General features: G+C 30.5%; 1 protein-coding gene across 1 annotated transcript; it reads left to right on the forward strand.

Annotated features, from left to right (window-relative positions):
• Positions 1-675: 675 nt before the first annotated feature.
• LOC129972773 (uncharacterized) lies at positions 676-15,548 on the forward strand. The gene is made up of 4 exons (XM_056087025.1): positions 676-811; positions 6,299-6,455; positions 8,582-9,045; positions 15,360-15,548. The coding sequence occupies exons 1-3, from the start codon at positions 800-802 to the stop codon at positions 9,037-9,039; spliced, it is 627 nt and encodes a 208-aa protein (XP_055943000.1). The 5' UTR covers positions 676-799; the 3' UTR covers positions 9,040-9,045; positions 15,360-15,548.
• The last annotated feature ends 7,534 nt before the right edge of the window (positions 15,549-23,082 follow it).

The following is a 23,082-nucleotide window of genomic DNA, read 5'->3' on the forward strand; positions in this document are numbered from 1 at the left end:
ATGGCAGATTCATTAGAGAGTATGCAGTGAAGTTTGGGAGGGAACACTCCCGCTGGTTATCTGATGTATCTATTCTTCTACTTTTAGGTGAATTCTTATGATTTTCACCCCTAAGGTCTAAAAGTATTCAATAGAATAGAACTGATAGTTGCCAATAGAATTGAATACATTTTTATTTCTCTAAAAAAAACTACAATTTTCTCTTCAATGTTCTAAAGGGACACACTTTAATTTTAATCTAATTAAACAATTATAACTACTTTACCACAATTTAAAGAATACAGAGTTTTGCAATTATTTAAAAGGTACAACGTAAAAATGTATCAAAGAAAAAACCCCGATAATCTTAATTATTTTGCTATAAAACATGCAATTAAAATCATACTGTACAAACAAATGGATATTTTTGAATCTATAAAATATACTTACGTGGCAAATCATAAAAGAACAGCTTCCAAACTGAAAAACTGCTAATTTGGCATCACCGTCTGGCATCATATTGTTTCATATCCAATTGCGCATATTGTCAGCATTTTCGGATGTCATTTGGCACCAAATTCTCAACAACACTATGATATTTCACAATGCCCTTCAAAAATATTTGTCTGGATATTTCTTCAGGTTCATGCATTGTTTCACACAAGCACAAAAACATGAGTGCAAGTTAATAATAATTTAGAATGCATGTATAGGGTGTATTTAATAGTAAAACGGACAACAGACCCGACGGATTCCGCGCGTGATTCGGTGAATTTATATGACACCGGACTGACGGAACCCAACAGTAAATGTAGCAAAAATGCTTCAATTAGTAAGTAACTTTCATTCATTTTTTAGCATTATGAATTAAATAAAGCAAATTAATCAAAAAATACCTAATAGATTTGGGATCTTTTACTCTTTTGAAGGCGTTAATCTTCTAATAAAAAAAGTTTTTGTGAAAAAAGTTATTTAATGTAAATTCTTCGATGGAAAATACTTTGTCATATTTCTTTAAAAAGAAAAAGGCAATTTTTTCTCATATTTAGTATTAAAAAGGATCGTATCTTTCATTATAAGCTTTTCATATAGGAAAGAGAAACCATGTATTCGCCAATGTTTGTGAAAAAATTATTTAGTGCATTTTCTCAACGACTGAAAACGCTTTGTCATATTTGTTGAAAAATAAAAAAGCAAATTTTTTTCATATTTAGTACTAAAAATGATCTATCTTTCATTCTGAGCTTTTCATATAGGAAAGGGAAACATAGTATTCGTCAACGTTTCAGAAGAAATTATTTAGTGCATTTTCTCAACGACGGAATACGCTTTGTCATATTTGTTGAAAAATAAAAAAGCAAATTTTCTCATACTTAGTACTAAAAATGATCGTATCTTTCATTCTGAGCTTTTCATATAGGAAAGGGAAACATAGTATTCGTCAACGTTTCAGAAGAAATTATTTAGTGCATTTTCTCAACGACGGAATACGCTTTGTCATATTTGTTGAAAAATAAAAAAGCAAATTTTCTCATACTTAGTACTAAAAATGATCATATCTTCCTTTTTAAGCTTTTCATATAGAAAAGGAAAACAATGTATTTGTCTAAAAGTTTTTTATGTGTTAGATCTCCATGAGTCCAGAAAGCGCATTTTTGAAATTAAATCTGGGTATCATTCTATCTGTCTGTGAATATAATAAAACAAAATTGATTAATGAAATTTGGTATGTGGTACGAAAATCAAAGGTTTTTGCCAAATTTTGGGCATAATCCATTTAAAGGAAAGTTCTATGTCTGTCTGATTGTCTGAATTTGAATTCGATATTTCAAAGCGCAGAAAGCTAGATAGAAAAATTTCCGTACATAGTCTTATACTCTTATATTCAGAAATGTAGTTGCATACTAATATTTGAACCCAGTCCGTAACGGTATGATCATCTGTGTATTTGCGTAGATTGGTGAAATTTGGTATTATGTTTGTGATTGAAATTTTGGATATATATTAAAATTTGGACTCAATCAGTTGAAAGAAATATGTCCAAAATCAATACGCGGTTTTTTCTTATATACTTCGAAGCACAAAACGTGCTATATTGTGTTTATTTTGAAAGAAAGGGGAACTTCTATTTGCGGACTTTGTTATGACTTTTATGAGTTTGCCACTTTCTTCCCTACCCTTCCTGATATATTCAAGAGATACTCTGAAAAAAAGAAATGGAAAGAAGATGTTGTATTGTTTAGTTTGATGTTGTTTATAATTTTTAATCTTCTATTATTACCCCTTTTATGCTAAAACAATAAGCGAGTTTTGTGTTTATCTTCGTTGCATAGTGAAATAAACGTTGCATTCCATTTTTAACTCTTATCGTCTATCTATTGTATTCAAAAACTGGCATAGAATTGCAATGCTGAAAAACCACAGACTTAATTTCATATATTTTGCTTATGTTTTTGAGTACATTCCTTCTCAAGTAGCAGTCTACCTTTTGATGGATTTAGTCCCATATTGGAACATATGTTAACAACTTTAATGCATAGATCCAAATTTAAATTTTTTAAACCAAGCTTCATATAATTTTAAAACAATATAATATGCATACAAATAAAAAGATCGACAGATGGTTAACCACACGACGGATTTTATTCAAAATTTGATATAAACCTACAGTTTTCATAATAAATTCACATCTTAACTTTCTGTATCCGGATAGTTCTGTGGTGAATTTGACAATCTGAAGCTGCAAGTGCAAAATTGTCACAAAACCCCCTTCTCTTTTGGCAACGTCGTAATTTTTCAACTGGTTTTGTGATGCCATCGAATAGAATTTTTTTTTTATTGAACATTTATAAATCCCCCGTGCACCACAAAGTATCACACTTGAGGCACCTCTTTGATATCGAGGGACCAGCAAGCGCCTTCCAGCACTTGTGTGAAAAACTGCTTCTGAAATTATTTGGATTTTTTTAAGCTATCATGTTTCTATTTATAGCGGCAGAAAAGACAGGAGGAAACGCATATTATCTAAAATTTTATAGAAATCTGCAATTGCTTTGAAATGACGCCGTTACAAGTTCCATTCGTCTATCTCATTTCTTTAATGAGTTGTCGATTTCAAAGTCATTTATGATACCAAAAAAAAAATGCTTTCTAGTTAGGAAGAGGGGGCAGGGGTCTAAAGATTATAAAAAGGATATTCATCTAATCTTTGAAGATGATTTTAGTTTTTTCAAAGATTACTTTATTATTATTTTTTTTTTACAGAAAAGAATAAACCACATAAATGCGCTTGAATGAACATAATAATGATAAACTGATAATAATAATGATAAAGAAATAAAAAAAAATTACCGCAAATAATTTTTTTGTTGAAAAGGATCGTTTTTGATATTGAAAGTCATGAATAGGATGATTAAGTTCTTGATCTATTACGATCAATAAATAAGCATAGATCTCAAAAGGAAATTCAGTGTTACTGAAATTTATTTATCCATATTAAACAAAGTTCAGAACATTACGCGAAGAGATATCGAATGGTATTCGATCATCTTAATAAAAAGACATTTACATTTGTGCAATTTACTACTCAAATCACTTATAATAAGCGACAAAGTTCCAAATGACATAAAAATATAATTTTATTGACTCTTCGGATTCATCAAACTAGTTGGGATAAATTAAATAAATTTACCGCAGCTTAGTATTAATATGGAAATACAACTCTCAGCCCCCCACTATAATAATTTCCTATCTCCAATTATTAACACCAGATAGTCAATTATCTTGATTAGTTGATTACGGTAATATACTTGATAGAATATGATAGCTGTTTTCTCCACTTCATCGCTAGACGTTCTGCTTAATCATTTCTCGTATATGAAGAATACAAAGAGAAAATATTTTATTCATAAAAAAAATTCGACAGTTAATTTTTTTCAAACTTTCCGTTTTCATACCGTTTATCAGACTCATATCACAGACACACTAAACACATTTCTGGAATTATATTTATCTGTCAGTCTGTCTATCTGTGAACACGACAGCACACACAAAAAAGGTTTTGAGTTAGGCAGATGAAATTTGGTAAGTGGCTTCAATACTAAATTTTTAAACCTATATACTAGAATTATATTTGTATGCTTGATTTCAAGTGAGCACGACAATTACAAAATACAAAGAGCTAAATGGATCACATTTGGTATACAGGTTTACACCAGATTTGTCAATATATCGATCGTCTTTCGGTCTGTACATTCGCATGCATATAAACGTGATGGCTCAAAAACGCAATGATTTAGATACATGAAATTTGGTATGTGATATCTTGTTAATAAAACTATAGTTCTGTGCCAAATTCTGGTTTTCAATCATTTTACAAAAAATGTGTCCAAAATGCATACCTTTTTCCTACTGTATTAGAAAACACAAGCGTTGATGTGAGATACTCCGATAATAAAAATGTGAGCACTTGTGGCATTTACTGTCTTTCTCAAGATTCAAAATTTTTATTATTCATATTCATATTTATTTATTGTCGGCGTCCTTGCATAGGGGTAGCGCATCTTCCCCGTGATCTGCTCGTCCCAGGTTCGAATCCTGGTTCGGGCATGGTTGTTCTTCATATGTGTTCTATCTGTGAGGTGTGTGAATGTGCCCCCCTGTAAAAAGGGGTTGGGCAAGCGAATGTGTGAGTTTCATCTTCATATGAGCTAGAAGTCAGACTTCTGCCCTCGGGTGCTCAGGGGTCTTCACCCTCAGAAGCTACCGCACCCCTTTCCGTGGTAATGCGGACACGACATCATCATCATATTTATTTATTCATGTTGGAAAACGAGGGTAAACGTCGGGATGACCAGCACAAGCAATATATATTCACTAGTCATTTAGAAATTATTGCTTCAAACAAAATCCTGTGATGAACTCTAGTTCCTGAACACTCTGATATATCTACATGTTTACATCTCATACTGTACTTATAAACCATTAGGGCTGCACTTTATAATTTTCTCATCGCTTTGTAAATAGCCTTACTCTTCATTCTGTTGCATTACTTCATGTGAGAAAATTTAATGAATCATAAATGAAGCAAATCAAAGAGATGCAACTCATGCAAAGTAGGAATCCTATTAACTCAAAGATGCTGGATATTGTGCAGTATTTTGAATATTGTTCAATGCCGCGAAAATATCATAATAATGCTCATATTCAGATCGACTCTATTATGCATGTGATATAAGGCAATTCATCGACCAAGGTAGAAATATTGAAGAGTATCATGTGTTTTTTCGGAAAAAAATATTTGTATTATTTCTCAATAGCTTGTAAAGGAAGAAAATAGAATCCCAGTTTGAAAAGGATGTTTTAATATTTCACTCGCCCGCAATTCGAATATCCAACGAAGTCATTGAATTATTAATATTTAAAAAACTCGTTTTTACAGATAGAAAACTGAATGTTATTTCATATACTACATTTAATATCCTTTTATAGTTTTAATTTTTGTTAAGTCAGAGTTCTGAAATAGAATTTTCCTTATTTGGTGAACTAGAAATGTGAAAATTTGAACAACTGTGATAATATTTTGTTTTTAATGTTTTCAAAGCTTAATTGTGGTGTAATTGATTAATTTTATTAAATAATTAAAATATAAATTTAAAAAATAATTAAACTAATTTTAATAAAATTCGGATTTTATCTGGTAATGAATTACAACAATAGCTGGCTACAAAATTCCATAATACTTAAAAAGAAAATATTATGAAATACATTACACACAAAAAAATATAAAATCCTAATAATTAAATTAAACTAAAGTAGATTGTTGTTTTTATAATGAAAAGTAGAAAATAATTTGTGATAAAAAAAATTTTTTGATGTAGAAAGAAAACTGACAAAAATGGGAGGAACTAAAAATAAGACCATAAAAAAATTGCAGAATGAGCGCCATAAGAAAAAAATCTTAAATACTCATTAAAAAGTAAAATAAATTAAAATTAGTTACACTTATAAAGTAAATTTAATAAAATATCATAAAGAAACTAAGCCACAATGGATATCATAAGAACAGAAAATTCTAAAGGCTAATAATCATAAGAACAGAAAATTCTAAAGAGAATATAATAATAACTTTATAAAATTATTTTTATCATGTCATTGAAATTCCAATTTTATCGACGCATTTCTGTAACTGTCAATTTCTCACCAGATGTCAGTCACCAGATTTTTCATTAAAAACTACTTTCTGCTCATGAAATAACTTATCGAAATGTATTTTGTATAACTTATTTTATTTGTATTGTTAATTTGTTTGATTTGTTAGATTAGATCATTGCGTGTCCTTCTCTTCGTCTCGCCTCTGTTTCTGGTGCCGGAAGCTCAGTTTTTCGACACAGGGTCAGCATCCCTTGGCAGAGCTCCTGTGGGCTTCATTTCAAGGGTTGGAGTGTTTGGAGATAGAGAAAATATTGCATCTTTAGGTATGATTGACTCTTGCTTTTAAAAACTTTAATAAACCCTTGTCTGACTGGGCCGTGATGGCCTGTTGGTAAGGTCTCGGATTCGGTTCCGGAGGGATTTAGGTTAGAGGTTCGATTCCGTCGAAGAATCGTTGTATAAGCGGGTCTGGTTCACGTTAAATCCGTCTGGCCCAAACGTCCTCCAGTTGGTGTTGTATGGAAGTTTAAAGAGGGGTTGGCAGCTCCAGTTTTTTCCTAATCATCTGAAAGCAATTCAAAATTATGAGGCCTGTTCCAAAATAACCCTAGTGTTGCTTTAAAACGGAACTCTAATATAACTAAACTGATCTAAATCCAAAAACCTCTACTCCCAAATTGTTGTGTGGGATATGCAAATGTTATATGTTGTCACAAAATGCCACATATCATTAACGGAAAAATCTTACTGCATCAACATTTCATACATTTTGTTGTGTTTGGCTATTTTGATATAATAGCGAATACAGAAACTATACTAAGCATTTTTCCTTATTTATCATGACTACAGGTCATCGATAATTTTTTTTAGATGAAAGTGTAAAAATTGTTTTTGAAAAGAATCGCTTATGTAGTCAAAAATCTGTTCGTATATTTTGCAAATAAGCAAAAATGTATGTTTATATCAAAAAAAGTATTAATTGCACCTGAAATCTTTATCTATTAGATATATATATATATTTGGATTTAAGTACATAAAAGACAAAAACTAAAATAAATAAAGCGTTTCTAATAAAAAATTAGAGCATAGTAAGACTACCACCTTTTTCTGGAACTCTCCCCTCCTCTAACAAGAATAATGAACGAAACCTCCGCGGTGATGGAGAATTCTATTTCGTTAAACACTTTGTCAGCCATCACCCATTGCAAACATATATTGCAGTATCCATCCCAAAGTGGGAAAACTTTGCATAAAAATTGTCCGGGCTGATTTTATTGAATATGAGCCAAGAGATCAAATTTCCTAGGAAAGATTTGGTATCACTAATATTGTCACCATGAACTGTATGATTCAGAATTCTTGGGCAAATCGAAAAATAGGTAATTCTCAACGATTTGAAGAGAGTACAATTTGAGTCACTAAATTAGTTTTCAGTTGCTTAAGTGATACAATTCATTGGATTTGATATGTGTGCTGCGATTTTTAGTAACTTTCATTATGTTTTCCTCAATAAAAAATGCAGGAATAAGCAACATTACTTTCCTTTCACGTTCTTACATGACACTAACAGTGATATTTTTACTGCGAAAAATGTATGTCCTCATTTGAAAACGGATAACACTAAAAACGTTTGCAGGCCTTTACCTTTTCAATATGTTATATTCTGTGATATATATTTTTCTGGAAATTCCAGAACTGTCTAGTGGCTTAAATTATAAACTACAACACGAATAAATTCTGGTTTTATTTCTAGTCTTTTCAAAACTAGTGAGTTTCTTTCTTCTTTAAAAATTATTGATTTATAAAAGTTGCTCTGTATTTCTGCTCTGTATCTCCACATGTTAACAATTAATTGTTTTAATTTGAGGTAAAATTTCAAGTTGCCCTACAGCATAATCCGATTTAATGCCTCGATAGCTTTCTAAGGCTATAAATCAATTGTAATTTCCTTTTTGAAAATAAAAAAAAAACTTTTACCTTACGATAAATGGCTTTTTTGGGGGCCACAGTGGCCTGGTGGTAAGGTCTCGGCTTCGGAACCGGAGGGTTTCAGGTTCGTGACCAGATTCCACCGAAGAACCGTCGTGTAAGGGCGTCTGTTGCACATTAAATCCGTCATGACCAAATATCCTCCCGCTGGTGTGGTGCGGAGAGGGGGGTGCCAGCTCACTCGTCGTCCTTGTCATCTAACCGCGGTTCAAAATTACGATGTCCGTCCCAAAATAGCCCTAGTGTTGCTTCAAACAGGACGTTAATATAACCAAACCAAACCAAATGGCTTTCTCTTTTTATTTTCACTACATTTACATAAGCAAATAGCCAAATTTAGAGATACTTGTTCATTATAATCGCATGCATTTTTTTTTTCTGATCATAATCTGACTGCGTATCGAAATGCTTTCTAATACACTATTAAAATGCTTACTTCAGCCAAGGATTTCCCTTACAGGAAATTCTCCAGTAGGGGTATACCAGAGACGACAATATCCACCTCAAGCATGGTATCAAGCCCCTATTGTCGAAGTACATCGTCCTGCAAGACCTCAGGTGCGTCCAGCTGTTAGACCTGGCTGCTCATTACCAGGGCCATGCCATGACCGTGTGGTCAGACCTGCCCGGCCACCACCTGCACGTCCAGCAAAACCTCAAGTCCGACCACCACCGAAACCTGCAGTACGTCCACCTGTTAAACCTCCCTGCCGATCATGCGGTGGTCAAAAAGGCAAACCTGTCCGGCCACCACCGACCCGTCCTGATCCCAAACCAGTCGTTCGACCGCCTAAAATTCCTACACCTTTCGTTACTAGAATACCAAAAACCAACAAAGCACATTCTAAACCAGGAGCCATTGAGGGAAGGAATTCCGGAGGATTACTTGGAAGTCTCTTGGGACCATTATTAGGTTAAAAGTTGGTAAGAAAAGTTTTACAAAATTTTTGTTTTGCTGTCTTATTAATTTTTGTTGAAAGTGATATGATTTTACGGGCATATTGTATGATCTAAAATTATTTCCAAGAGAAGTTCAAAAATAATGTTACGGATCTCCCAGGGTCCTTTCAAGGTTTGTCGGTCGATGAAATAAACAGATATTTGGTAACGAACGACGACTTTATTAAGCAAGAAGACACAGAGACGACAAATGCACAGCCGAGATGTATACACACAATACACGGCAGCACACTACAATAAACAGTAGTCTACAAGTAGTAGTAGGTAGTGATAAAGATCACAGCACACAAGGTGGCCAGATAGAATTCAGCAGGAGGAAGGAATCTACGTAGTGAACTCTACGGCGTCTCCAAACGTCTGCAATTCTCTACTGTCTTCTTGCTTTAGATGTACCGAACTGCAGTCTCACTACTACACGACTGGCTACTCCTCGCACGACTCGATGCTGTTTCCACAATAAACGTCAGTACTCGACACACAGCTCAATTCAACAAATGCTTGAGCTCCACACAACGCTTGCGCTTCGCTGGACTAATCCAACTATTTGCCGTCTCTTTCCAGGACTCAATGCACGCCTCGTTTCACGACTGACTTCGACTTGGGACTTCGACTTATAGTTCCTGGAGGTGGGTGGAAAAGGTTCTGGAACAATCAGGCATATCTAGCGTCTTATTGGCTCAATCGCTAAAATTCTAGAAATTTCCGGTGTTATCTATTTTGTCACCAAAATCGCCAAATTCGTCATCAAGTTTGTCGCCAAGGTCTGGGATCACTGATTCGACACCCGATCAGAATCCAACAAAACTGAATTTAAAACGGTCTTTCCAGTGATTGAACTAACTCTGCTGGGAAGCAACATTGCAGATTTGTAACAATAAGTTACAATAAATTTCAACTTTTTCGTATATTTTCATAATACGGTGCGTTTTAAGTCGAATATTCTTGCTCTCACAACATCACTCCAGAATCTACTGTAAATTCGAAGAACTCGTCAGAAATGAAATGGATTGGACTAGAAAGTTGGATATCCAAATCTTCCTTAAATGTCGAATATAGAGGACATTTCCCTAACGAAATATTTCTGCACTGTTCGTGAGTACATACCCTGTGTTCCTGTTTGAAAAAAATAGGAGATTCTAAGCAAGAAAAAGCAGGAAACAGTTTTCTTGACTAGTCTTCCATTCATTCAAACCGAGCCACTCCTTATTTTTAAACAATTTGCGATAAACAATTCGATATTACGATTACAAATATTTCTTAAAGACAATAAAAATTATTTTCTTCATAAACTACTAATTTCACAAGAAATTTGCTGGGTTTCCGTATGATCGTTAAAATAAATTTGCTCTGCTTTTCATCGCGAGCTACTGATCGCTCACACTCCACTTGAGCTTCTACTTTTCTTAACTGCAAACAAGAAATCTTTTCTGCATAACTTTCAAGACAACGGAGATGTGCTGCCATCTGGGGTTAGGAAAGGCAACTAATCCCGACAGTAATAACATTTCCATTATTTCAGTTGCATCGACCACTTACTGATTCCGGGGAGAGAAGCAGAGATATTGTAGAAAACACTTTGGAACGCTTGGGTAAGGGGTGGATTTGCAATATATTCTATGCAGGAATTCATTGAGAAGATTGAGGCGTGATGAGGAGTAATTTAGAATGCCTCGCCAAAATGGATGGCCAAAAATAGGGTGGTTCGGAGAACCATCACTCTAGTGGTATAGTTTAGAGTGACCGTGAGTAATAGGTTTTAAGCGTAACACCTTCACAAAGTGAAGCGATTCGAGTATAGATATAGCAACAATATCTTTCCCAATGAAATATTTAGTTTGTAATTTCATACAGATATGAAGTATCGTTTTAAAATCACATGCAAAAAATAAAGAAATAAATTTTTCATTTTTTTTAATTAGCATGTTTGCATTCATATGAAGAGTTAATGGACAGTCTTACCATCAGCAAATTTGGTAAAATATTTGATACTTATTTGTAATTATGGTGCATGCCATATAGTAAAAAAAAAAATCTTCTGTCGAGACAAATGGTTTCCAACTTTTTTGCATTTGTGGACCATTTGTTCTCTATAAATACTTTGAGGCCCTCTAACTAAATATAAAAGTAAACACACACATACACACAGGAATATATGTGTGTGTGTGTGTGTGATGATATTTTAAACTCTTAATTTAAGCCAAATTAATTTCCAAAGCTTTATCTTAATTTAGCCCATAGTAATTTCATTCTCTTATTTCCTGATACAATCCCACTTTTTGTTTAATTAATTCAACTGAAGCTGTGTAAAAATCACTGCACAATCACTTCTACGTATCAAATGAAAGTGATCCCTTCGTTGCCCTTGTCAAAGGTCAACACATGTATTCAATCGGCACGTGGCCTTAAGTCCCATGTTATATAATACTAGTGATCATTTGCTTCTTCTCTTCTTTCGTGCTTCTGCTTTTGTGCCGCACTGCGGCTTCTTGTAAATAAATCATGTCTGTCTCCCGGGAGAGAATAAAACGAAATTAAAAATACAAAGTGTGTATATATATATATATATATATATATATATATATATATATATATATATATATATATATATATATATATATATATATATATATATATATATATATATATATATATATATATATATATATATATATATATATATATATATGAGAAAGAATCTTCACATAAATAAATAGTCTAGAATGCCATCAAATACTTGAGCGCAAGTTTGGAAATTATTGAATACTGTTGTCGCACATTGAACCTGAACGGGATCAAACAATCTTAAACTCTGCTCACAGGATGATTCAATTAAGAGATAGCCCTTATGCAGTCTTATTTAAAAGGATTTTTGATCCATTGCTTTTAATGTTAAGAAAGTAACACCTAAAATAAATATGAAAAGGCAGTTCTGCAACTCGCAAGTGGGTAATGGATCAAAGGTTGGAAATTGATGGTTCAGATTATTTTCTTGATTGGTGAGTGTTATAGTTCTTACGGACATACAGACAGACATAATTCACTAAATTTTTTTAAATCATATCGAGGTAATTTTTCGGCGTGGGGATTTAGTAAATTTTGGAAACAGAGTATACTTGTATAATTTTTTGACGTACATTTCAACTATTTCCTCCCATTAGCCTCTTAGATGGCGCGACGTTTTTGAGACATTTATTGTTTTTTCATTCTCAGTTACAGAATCTAATTAAGTACGTAAAATTGCATCAAAATGTTTTCATGAAAATTAATCAGTTCTAGTATTAGAAGGAAAGAAGTTTATACCAATGAATTATTAAATCAGATAAGAATTTTTTTAATAACTGTATCATGCTATCTTATGAAAAGCATCACACTAGCACTTGAGGTTTCATCTTATTTTGATGTATTTTAAGACATCAACATAATTTGATGCATATTTATGATTGATTTTAACATCATTAATTTCACTTGGATATAGTTAGAATTCCTTTCTGTACATTGAAGCGACAATCGTTTTTTTTTTTTTTTTTTTTTTTTTTTTTTTTTTTTTTTTTAAATATCAGAATACGGCAGTTGTAAGAAAGGAAGGGGACCCCCCCCCCCGAAAGTATAGCAGTTCTATTCACTACCATAGTATATATCTGAACGGTTTGGAAACTCCAGAACTCTAAGTATAGCCATCTGTCTCCTATGAATGCATCGGGAAATGAGGTCCTATAAATAATGAATTAATATTAAACTATTGAGAATTTTGTTTTTGCTTATTTTTATGCTGTCCATGCTATGCCTAAATTATTGTCTTCCTAATAATTATGCTTCCTAAATTATTGTCCGTGCTGTGTCTAAATTATAGTCTTCCATTTATTCAAACCGAGCCATTCCTTATTTTTATACGATTTCCGATAAGCAATTCCATATTACTGTTACAAATATTTCTTAAAGACAATAAAAATTATTTTCTTCATAAACTACAATTTCACAAGAAATTTGCTGGGCTTCCGCGTGGTCCTTAAAATAAATTTTCCCTGCTTTTCATCGCGAACTACTGATAGCTCACACTCCACGTGAGCGTCTACTTTTCTTGACTGCGAACTGCGAAACAATAAAGAAACCAGGAAAATTTTAAAAAAAAGACTCCTAGAATAAACATAAAGTCAAAATAAATTAAAATTCGGAATAAAAAAAATGAATGACAAGATGTTCAATGAAAGACCGGAGAATGAAGGAAAATAAATCAATTTAAAATTTGGGTAAAAAATAAATTCTAAAATTTTTATAATGCCTAATTGTCAAAATTTTAAAACATTAGATTAAAATTTTAACATTCTAAAATTTACTGTGAAAACATAGGATATATTTTCCATTAACAGATGCTGATTAAAATATAATATCTAGGATTATTAACCTAATGCCGCATTAAAAGAATGAGAAATTAACTTTACAGTAATTAATTAAATTTTTTTAAAAATCAGCCCAAAGTGAAAGATATTCGTTAGACTCGAGCTAATCCTTATTAATGAATATTGTGATCTGAAGTAGAAAAAGGTTTTCATCGTTCTTGCTTCCAAAGTGATAATTAAAAAAAAAATGTTTTTGATAAAACCTACACCGAAATCGAATATTCATTTGTATTCTGACTCAAGGGTCAGAATACGGCTGAAAAAAAATCGCCTTATCTGCTTTAAACCCAATATTCGAAAGTAACAAGCAATGAATAATAAATTTAACTCTTTTTACTCTATTCTTCATCTGTTTAAAATTTGCAAACTTTTTTAATAAAATATTTAGTCTCTAATTCTGTCGCTTATGATATTTGTTTTGTGATTATATATCAATTCCCTATATCTTGGCATTTATGAAAATATGATTTTAACAGAATTTTGTAATTATAACATAGAGAAGAAGAATGTTTTCAATATTATAAACAAAAATCTTCAAATACTGCTCATTTATGCGAAGAACAATGAAATCACTTATTAAGGGTGTCTACGTTTTTATAGAAATATAGTGTCTTAGACACTATTATTACACACGTTAAAATCTAATTTTGTACTTGATTTTCTTTAATTGATAAAACACTGAGAAAGAGTCACCAACACATAAAATTTGTTTCCAATAATTAGGATGAAACTGAGCCTCAAGTGCACACAAATTGTATTAAAAGTTAGGCAAAGGTCATACACAACGCATCAATCAAATCCCGGCACTGTCACTCTAGCAATTTTCCAGTCTCTGATCTTCTCTTCATTTTTTTTTATGTATAAATTCCTTGTGTGCCAACAAGGATACCACAAGGCTTAGAGATTTAAGTCAGTACGCAATTGACAGTTAAATAAATTTCAAATATAAGGTCGCAGGCACAAATGCAAAAAAAGAAGAAAGAAAAATAGGGGAAAACAAGTAGATACACAAACAAAAGCAAAGTGAAACAAAATTGCTCACATAGTAACAGAAACATTCAGTAAATGATATAAAACAATTGAAGAAGCATGATCAAATAAAATATTCAAAATACAAATACAAAAGTATATACGCAAAGTATATACTTTTACACACTGAAGGCAAACACACTGAAGTAAAGTTTAAATCATACGTGGAAAAATACTATTGATATATGCACAAAAGGAAATTAAAGATGATTTACACTGTACAAAGGCAGATAAATGAGGAGGCCAAGCTATATTGTTCTTTCGAAGGCAGTTGGCTGAGAAAACTATGATCCAAAATTAAAAATATTGCGTGCTGCCATCTACATGTTACAATGTGAACAAAATGTATTCTCACAAAATATAGAGATGAAATTGTAATGGGCTGCCATCAATACGGTGGTATATTGATAATGCATACATCAAAAATTATATACAAAAAATAATAATTCTAAGAACAGAAATTAAAATATTACGGGCTGTCATTTATATGCTATTATGTATATATAAAACATATTATAATTAAATCTCTATAAGGAAATATATGAACAGAAGGCTTATTGAAGACGATAGAATAAGAAATTGACATTGAATATCACTTTTATGCCAGTATGTAAATAAATCATATTTACAAAAAATGCAATTATAGTATTGAATCCCATTATTACAATCATGAAGACATTTCACAAAGCAGTACCTGAAATTAGGACATTATTCGATATGAATGATATATTTTTGATAATGATAATATATTTTTTGAAATAATTGTATTAAAATTTCGAATAATTTTTTTAATCTAAACTCATTTTTTTTTTGCTACTTCATTTTCTAACCCTTTATTAATTCTTTTTTTAGGTAAGGATATCTACTTTCTTCCCCCACCCCCTTTCTTGAAACTGCATCAAAGAAGACGACAAGATCCACACAGAATGAGCATTCACTACCTTTGCCATACAAAATCGAATCTAATTCCAATATATCTGTGTTTTTTTTCTAACAGTTATTGAACTTTGAAGCTAGCAAGTCATGAATGACACGATCCATTCCAATAAATTATTTCTTTCTGAAAATGATGAATCCTAACAAAGTATCAACTTTTCTTGTCAGTGTCGTTTATTTTTATGAATGTTGTTATTTTTTTAATTTCTTTGGCTGCGTTCTAGGGATTTAAAAATCAAATAATAATATTTCAAAACCATATAATAATGTTAGTGGAATAAAGAATCATTTACAGATTTAATTTTCATCACAGGATTAAACTAGGATTTTTTTTCTTCATGGCTTTATATAATACTTGATCATGATATTAATCACGAGGATATGTAATTTCCTCGATCTTTACATTTTTATTAAAAATTGGTATATAAAAATAATTTCATCACAAGATTAAACCACGATTCTTTTACTTTGTTTTTAACATAATTTGCAATCATTTAGTCCAATTTCAACATGATTTGCAATTTCCTCTACCCATGTGTTTTCTTTAAATATTAATACGTTTCAAGCTACTACTTTTACGTTCAGGTTACGTATTTGTTATTTTTTTCTTTCCCAATTTTTAAAAAAGTAAATTAAGGTTTCTTTCAAGTGAGAGACAATTAATTAAATTAAAAAGCATTATAACGGATAAAAATGTCGTTATTTATTAGATAAAATTCATTACTATTTATATGAAAATCATCACTTAATCATTTATCTATAAGCAAAATAAATGACTTTCTGTTATTGCATCTATGTCATTATATTTTAAGCGTCTTACATAATTCTATTAATTTTGAAAGTTAATATTAAAGAAGATTTTTTTATCATATTTTTTTTTCATACTGAGAAATTTCGAAAGCTTCGAGTTAAAGAAATGTATTGGAGTTTCTCATTAAAGTTTTGAAAAACACTTTTTAATGAATGCTGCAATACAAGACGTGACTAGGTACCAAATTTAATAGCCCTAGATCTAACTTCTGCCTGTAAAGTATTTTAAACAATCTTTTCATCAGATATGACGTGTGACACAACTGATAGATAAAATATCAACAAATATTATCATATGCCGGCCATCTGGAGGGTGCGGCGAATGCTATGTACCGGGACCCCAACATGATCAAGAACTAAAATAATGTTCTGAACGATAATAGCTGGATGGAAAGAAGAGAGTAAGAAATTTAAAAAGAACAATCATTGGGTTTTGAAATATACGAAGTTTACAGATTTCATTACAGTTTAACACAAGTGCAACAGATTATAAAATATGGTCATTTACCTCACCTGTTAAGTTAAATTGTACATCTTACTTTGATAATTCAAACTATAAAATGTTTAATATTGTTAGATGAAATCATGTCCACGACAAGGAAATATCCCTCTAGGTGCCAAGACTTGGTTTCAAAAATGAAAATGAGCAGAAAAAGAAAAGAAGAAAAACTAAATTTCAAAAAGTCATGAGTAGATCTGTTTTCTTGTCAACGAAGTAATTCTGGTAATGAAATTGCTTCGACTTCAGAAGTTACAATTCAAGTTTCAACTTGTGAGCAAAATCCGCACAACTACACAATCTTGCAATGAAAGTATAGAAACTGTGAAAATCTGAAGAATCATATGTTTATACAAATATGATTGAATCAGAAAATAACGACGAAAATGACAATAACAAATGTGATCAAGTTCACATAAGCGATTCAGATTTATTATTATTAACAAGCATTATGACTAAAAAAGTTTAAAATGTTTTGTGTTAAAAGCAGATTTGTACAACATGAAGGAGTTTTTGCTAATAATGCTGAAGATAGATCATTTTTCACTATTTACTATTTCTTTTTTTTTAAACACCAACTGATAAAATGTAGCTTCGCAACTGGTTGATTTATTCAAAAACGCAAGACTAGGTATTTTGTTTTTGCTGTACATAATTTTCCAGAGGAAATGAAAATTCTACACGATTTATATGTGTCTATAATAACTGGAGAAAGTCGTCAACTGTAATTCAGGATCACGAGAGTTCTATTTGTCACTTAATTCATTTATTGAAAGAAACAATTACTGAAATGACTAAATTTATGTTCGACTACTGATAAAATAAATCGTTAATATAAAAAGGAAACGGAACGATTTAAATTACTATTTCAGAAAATCGTAGATGTGATTCTATTTTTAGCATGTAATAATCTTCCACTCCGAGGAAACCATGAAATAATAGAAACGCCTAATAATGGAATTTTTTTAAGTTTAATCGAATTTATAAATAAATTCGTCTCTGTGCTTATGAATCATATAAACAGAATAAAAAATTCCAAAAATAGAATTGTGCATTCCTGCTTTAGGAAGTGAAGTTCTTAACAAAATGAAAGACGATACAAAAGCAGCCAAGTATTGCAGTATCCAAATGAATTCTGCTTCTGATATTTCCCATAAAAAACAAACTTCAGTTTTTATTAGGTATGTAAATCAGAAGAGAAAAGATTAAGTATCAATGAGTCATTTATTGGGTTTATTGAAGTAACTAAAGTGACTGGAGAAGGACTAGCAAAAGTTTTATTGGAAAGATTAAGTGAGCTTGGTTTAGATATTACGGATTGAAGTGGACAGGCATACGGCAAAGGTAGCAACAAAAAAGGGAAATATAAAAGTGAACAATTTAGAATAATTACTCTAAATCCTCATACAATTTAGGTACCTTGCCTATGATACTCTTTTAGTTTATTAATTTTTTTGAATATTATAACATTTATATTGTTTATTTTCTGCATCTACAAAAAAGATGGGAAATTCTACAAAAGCATTTCTCTTAAACAATTATGCAACACACGTTGGAAAGCCAAAATAGATACGGATAAGCAATGTATATACAGTTTGAACACACTCGTAATCCCCCAGAAGAATTTATTGATGCAAATAACAATACAGCAGTATCGTAGGTTAAAAGTCTATTGGAATCAATACAAGAAATGTCCTTTATTTTATGTTTAAGAGCATGGTTTACCATTTGTCCAAAATTAGCATTATCAAAAAACTATCTCAAGTAAAAACAATTGTTCTCGACTGGATTTTTAATTTTGTCAATAAAATTAAAACTGAAATCCAAAATCTAAAAACAAAATTTAACTCGGTTTTTAGATGAAGCAAAAGTGATAGCATGTAATTTGAATCTTTCAGAAATGAAGATGAAATTATAGAAAACTCGTTGAGAAATTTAGATATTACTTTTTAACTCTGTAACTGATACTGTTATTGTACAGAAAGAAGATATATTTAAAAGTTTTCAAATTAATCGCCGATATAAAAACTTTACAAAAACACGAATTAGAAAAATGTTCCAAAAACTTTGTAACGTTTAATAATAACGATGCAGATGAAATCTAATGCAAACAATTGTTTTTCTACGGGATTTGATTTTGAATGAAACGGATGTAAATAACGCTCATCACATATTGCAATATATACTAATTAATAATTATAATGATTTATTTCAAAATGTATTAACAGTGTTAAAACTTTTCTTTACATTGCCAGTTACTATAATAAATTTCTGTGGGCTCTTTCAGCAAATTAAAAATAATAAAAAACTGTCTCCGGTCAAACATGTGAGCACAACGCTTAAATGTACTTGCTATACTAAACATAGAAAAAGAAATTGCAAAAAAATTGTAGTTTTCTCGAAGTAATTAATAGCAAAAACAAAATAACGCATTAAATAAACATGCAATAGTTATATGTGTTCGTATTTGTATTTTGTTTACTTTCTTTTCACCTTTCAATAAATTCAGGCCCTCAAATGGTTTCTTGCACCCGGGCCCCTTCATACATAAGGCCGGTTCTAATTATCATGTTAGAAGAAAAGATGAAATTAACTGTTTAACTATTCAAATATTGCATGAATTTCTGAATACGATATTTAAAATGTTAAAACTGATTAAATATACTTAATTATTCGTTAAAACTGACTTTAGAGTTTATGATGATTTCTAGATTAATTATTCCAAAATATTAAACAGTCACTTTCCAATCTTGGAAATCCATTTTTTTGACAAATATACTATGTAATATTTTTATTTTGTATTCATTTAAATTAATAGTGTCAATTTATATAATTTGTTAAAAGATCTAAGAAAATTGTTGGTAATATGACAAATAATCTATATAGTTTGCTTTTAATAAATTTTAAGATCAGGGAATTTAAAAACCTCAAGCGATATTTTTCTTAGAAGTCTAAGCAATCAATCTTTTCTTAACAGAAAATATCAGTAGCACCTTAAAATTTGTAAAATGAATACAGACTTTTAAAAAGTTCTTTAATAGGTTGCAGAAATATGAAATTTCGGACTCCCATCTGTGGACACTTTTTAAAAGCGTAAGTCTAGAGTACATATTCTCTAATGCAGTAAAGAGTAAAGTTTTCGACAAAGGAAACCATTAAGCAGGTAAAAAAATATATAAATAAAAAGTAAATAATTTTATTTTATACAGCTATAAATAAAAAAATTATTACTGTATTAAAAGCATGCATTAAATACATTTAGGTACATATATAGCAAGGAAATTTTGAAAAAAAAAATGAGCTTGGTTTTTACCTGATAATTGTTTCCGAAAGGAACAAAAATATAAAAACATAAAATTATATGTGCCATGAAAAAGTTCTTTAATAAAATGTTGAGCTTGAAATAAATTATTAATCTTTCTCAGAAGACGATTCAGCTTGATAGAAAAGAAGCGTGTTGCAAATGTTGTTGTCTATAATAAAAAAAAAATAATGAACATAAACTTAATGAGAAATGCAATTAACATATCTATTTAAAAATATCAACAGAAAAGAAATTTTGATGAAAATATTCTTATTGTTTACTTTATCGGCTGCAAATAATTACGAAAATGAGATAAATAAGTATGTTAACATTTTTTTTTATATATTTTTAACATTGTTTTGTTATTTATTTATTTATTTAACATATTTTTTCATTTTAACATTTACAATTTTTTTTACATATTTTTCACAATAACATATTTTTACAATATTAACATGCTTTTTACAATATTGAGAATGTTTAAAAATATCTGAATAGTGCTGTACAATATCCTTAATGGCACTAACAGACACGGATATCAACGACTCTATGTGCTAAAGAACAATCTAAAAAGTTTGGTGTTGGTGTAAGACTTGTAATTTAGATCTCCCTACTTATATAAATAAGATGTTAATTCTTTAAAAGAATTATTGAATTAAAATTATTCAAATTGTTGCACCAAGAAAAACATTTCTATCTTAATAGTGGCTCATCGATTCAAAAATCAAAAACGTTTCAAAATTTATTTCTCAAAAATTGAAATATAACCCATTTCAAGAAAAACAGACATTATAAGGATTTATAAAACAAAAATCCTTATAATTAAACCAAAACCGTCCATTAAAAAAATAAACATTAAACAAGCCGGATGTGATGTCTTGTGTTGACCTAATTGTAATAAAAAATTTATATCTACGGTATTGTATCAACAAGATTATTTCACATGAAACTTACCGTACCGTAAATGCCGAAGAACCTATAAAAATGTGTTCAAAAATATAGTTGAATTTCTTTATTACGAAAAACAGTTATCATTAACTAAATGTTAACATACTAAATAAAACTATGCAATTTAGTAACAGTAAAAATGCTTCTTTCATGCAAAAATTTTATAAAAAGAGAAAAAAAAAAATTAAAAAAAACAACTTTAGAGAGATTTAAAATTGGACAAAAAAAAGTGTGATTTGCCATAAGATTATAGAAAATTCGATTCAACAACATACCTACAGTGTACGTGGGGATCTTCAACATAAAGTCGGTTGCCGTAAACCAAACGTTTCAAAAGTTGCATATTGGAAATGTAGAGGGTGGATGGATGGATGGATGGATGGATATTGGTGTTTATTGGCGCAAGAGCCATATCTGACTATACTGCGCCAGACATATGGTTAAAATATAGTCTTAGACTTTACATCCTACAGTTGATTAAATAAACACTGATAAAATTGCAAAGCAGTAACTCTTAAAAATTTTAACAAGGTAAAAACAACAAAGTTAAATGTTAAATAAAATGGTAAAATCCAATTGCTTTTAAAAATTGAAAAAGGTTTTTGTGGGGATGTTCCCCCACAAGCATTTGCATATCCACTGATGAAGCATTAAAAAATCTCAAACGATGATGATTAAAATTAGGACATTCTATTAAAAGATGAAGAATGGTTAAAATCACTTGGAATCTAGAGCAGATAGGAGCTCGATTACCGAATAAAAGGTGTTTATGAGTGAAACGAGTGTGACCAATGCGGAGACCAGACCAGGGGGTGGAAGTATGTCTCCTGTGTCCAAGTCGTCATCTGGCGATGACTAAAAATTATAAGATTCACCCCAAAATAACAATCACGGTGCTTCTTCATAAGGTCCTAATTTAAATAAATTTATTAATTATTTATTTATTGCTTTAGAATTTGCTTGAAATTATTTCATTTTTAAAAATTAAATACATGTGCATAAACCTCGCTCATTGGAATAATTCTTATCTTGCACACAAGGTCAAATAGAAGAAAGAGATTTAAAAAAAAAAAAAAAAACACCCTGGAGAATAGAGGAAATCTTTCCAGAATGGGTCCAAACATATATTTATTAAAACAGTCAGTTCTAATGATGAAAAGATATGAACAAGTGTATTATATTGATTGACATTGATGAATTGGCATTTGAATATGGTATGTCACACTAATTTTTCCGATGGTAGTTAATATTCACTTTGCAGAAAACAGATAAACGCTTCGTTCAAAAACATTCATTTTCCACATTCAGGATCACAAATCTAAAATAATCTTAGAAAATTGAACGATATATAATCACAGAAAAAAAAAACGAACAAGAATGAAAGCGTTTTTAACAACTTAGTTTTAATAGAAATAAAAGTTATTAGTGTCTATGTACACATGTGTGTTCCTCGCTTTCTAATAAACACCAGTGACGAATTACACCAAATTTTTCATAATTATTATTTAAGACAAGAATAAAAATATTGTCAACTTTTCAAAGAGCAAGAATTAATTAAATATTCAATTAAATAAAAAATAAACCAAAAGTTTGCTTTTTTCCATAAAAACGTACGAGAAAATTATTCCAGAAGAAACATTTTTAAACCATCTTAGAATTCAACATTTTATCATTTAAACTTCATATCAATTTCAATGAAAATCAACTTCATGTCTGAGAAATAGTTCTTTCCATTGATATTAGTTTCCTCAAAATTTTTTTAACGTATTAAAATTATTGTTAATTCTGTATTAATTTACCTTTGTATTTTTAATTTCTATTTTATTTTAATATACATTTTTTTATTGTAATTTCACTTGTTTCAAAGTAGTGATTTAACAATGCCTAAAATCTGTAATAAATCAGTCACTCAAACGGATGCAAAAAAAGTTAAGATTTTGCGAGTAAATGAAGCAGATGTTCGACGACAGGGGCGGCTTCTGACTATGAGAAATGAATCAATAAGTATTTCGCTTTTTTTCCACAGAAACTTCGAAAGATATTATTTCGGGAAAAATTTCACATAATCTTAAAATGAA

This window comes from Argiope bruennichi, chromosome 6 (assembly GCF_947563725.1).
Source record: "Argiope bruennichi chromosome 6, qqArgBrue1.1, whole genome shotgun sequence".
Taxonomy (NCBI): Eukaryota; Metazoa; Arthropoda; class Arachnida; order Araneae; family Araneidae; genus Argiope; species Argiope bruennichi.

Coding starts and splice junctions, on each gene's coding strand:
- LOC129972773 (XM_056087025.1), top strand. Junction 6,456..8,581: donor AGAAAATATTGCATCTTTAG/GTATGATTGACT, acceptor TTTCCCTTACAG/GAAATTCTCCAGTAGGGGTA.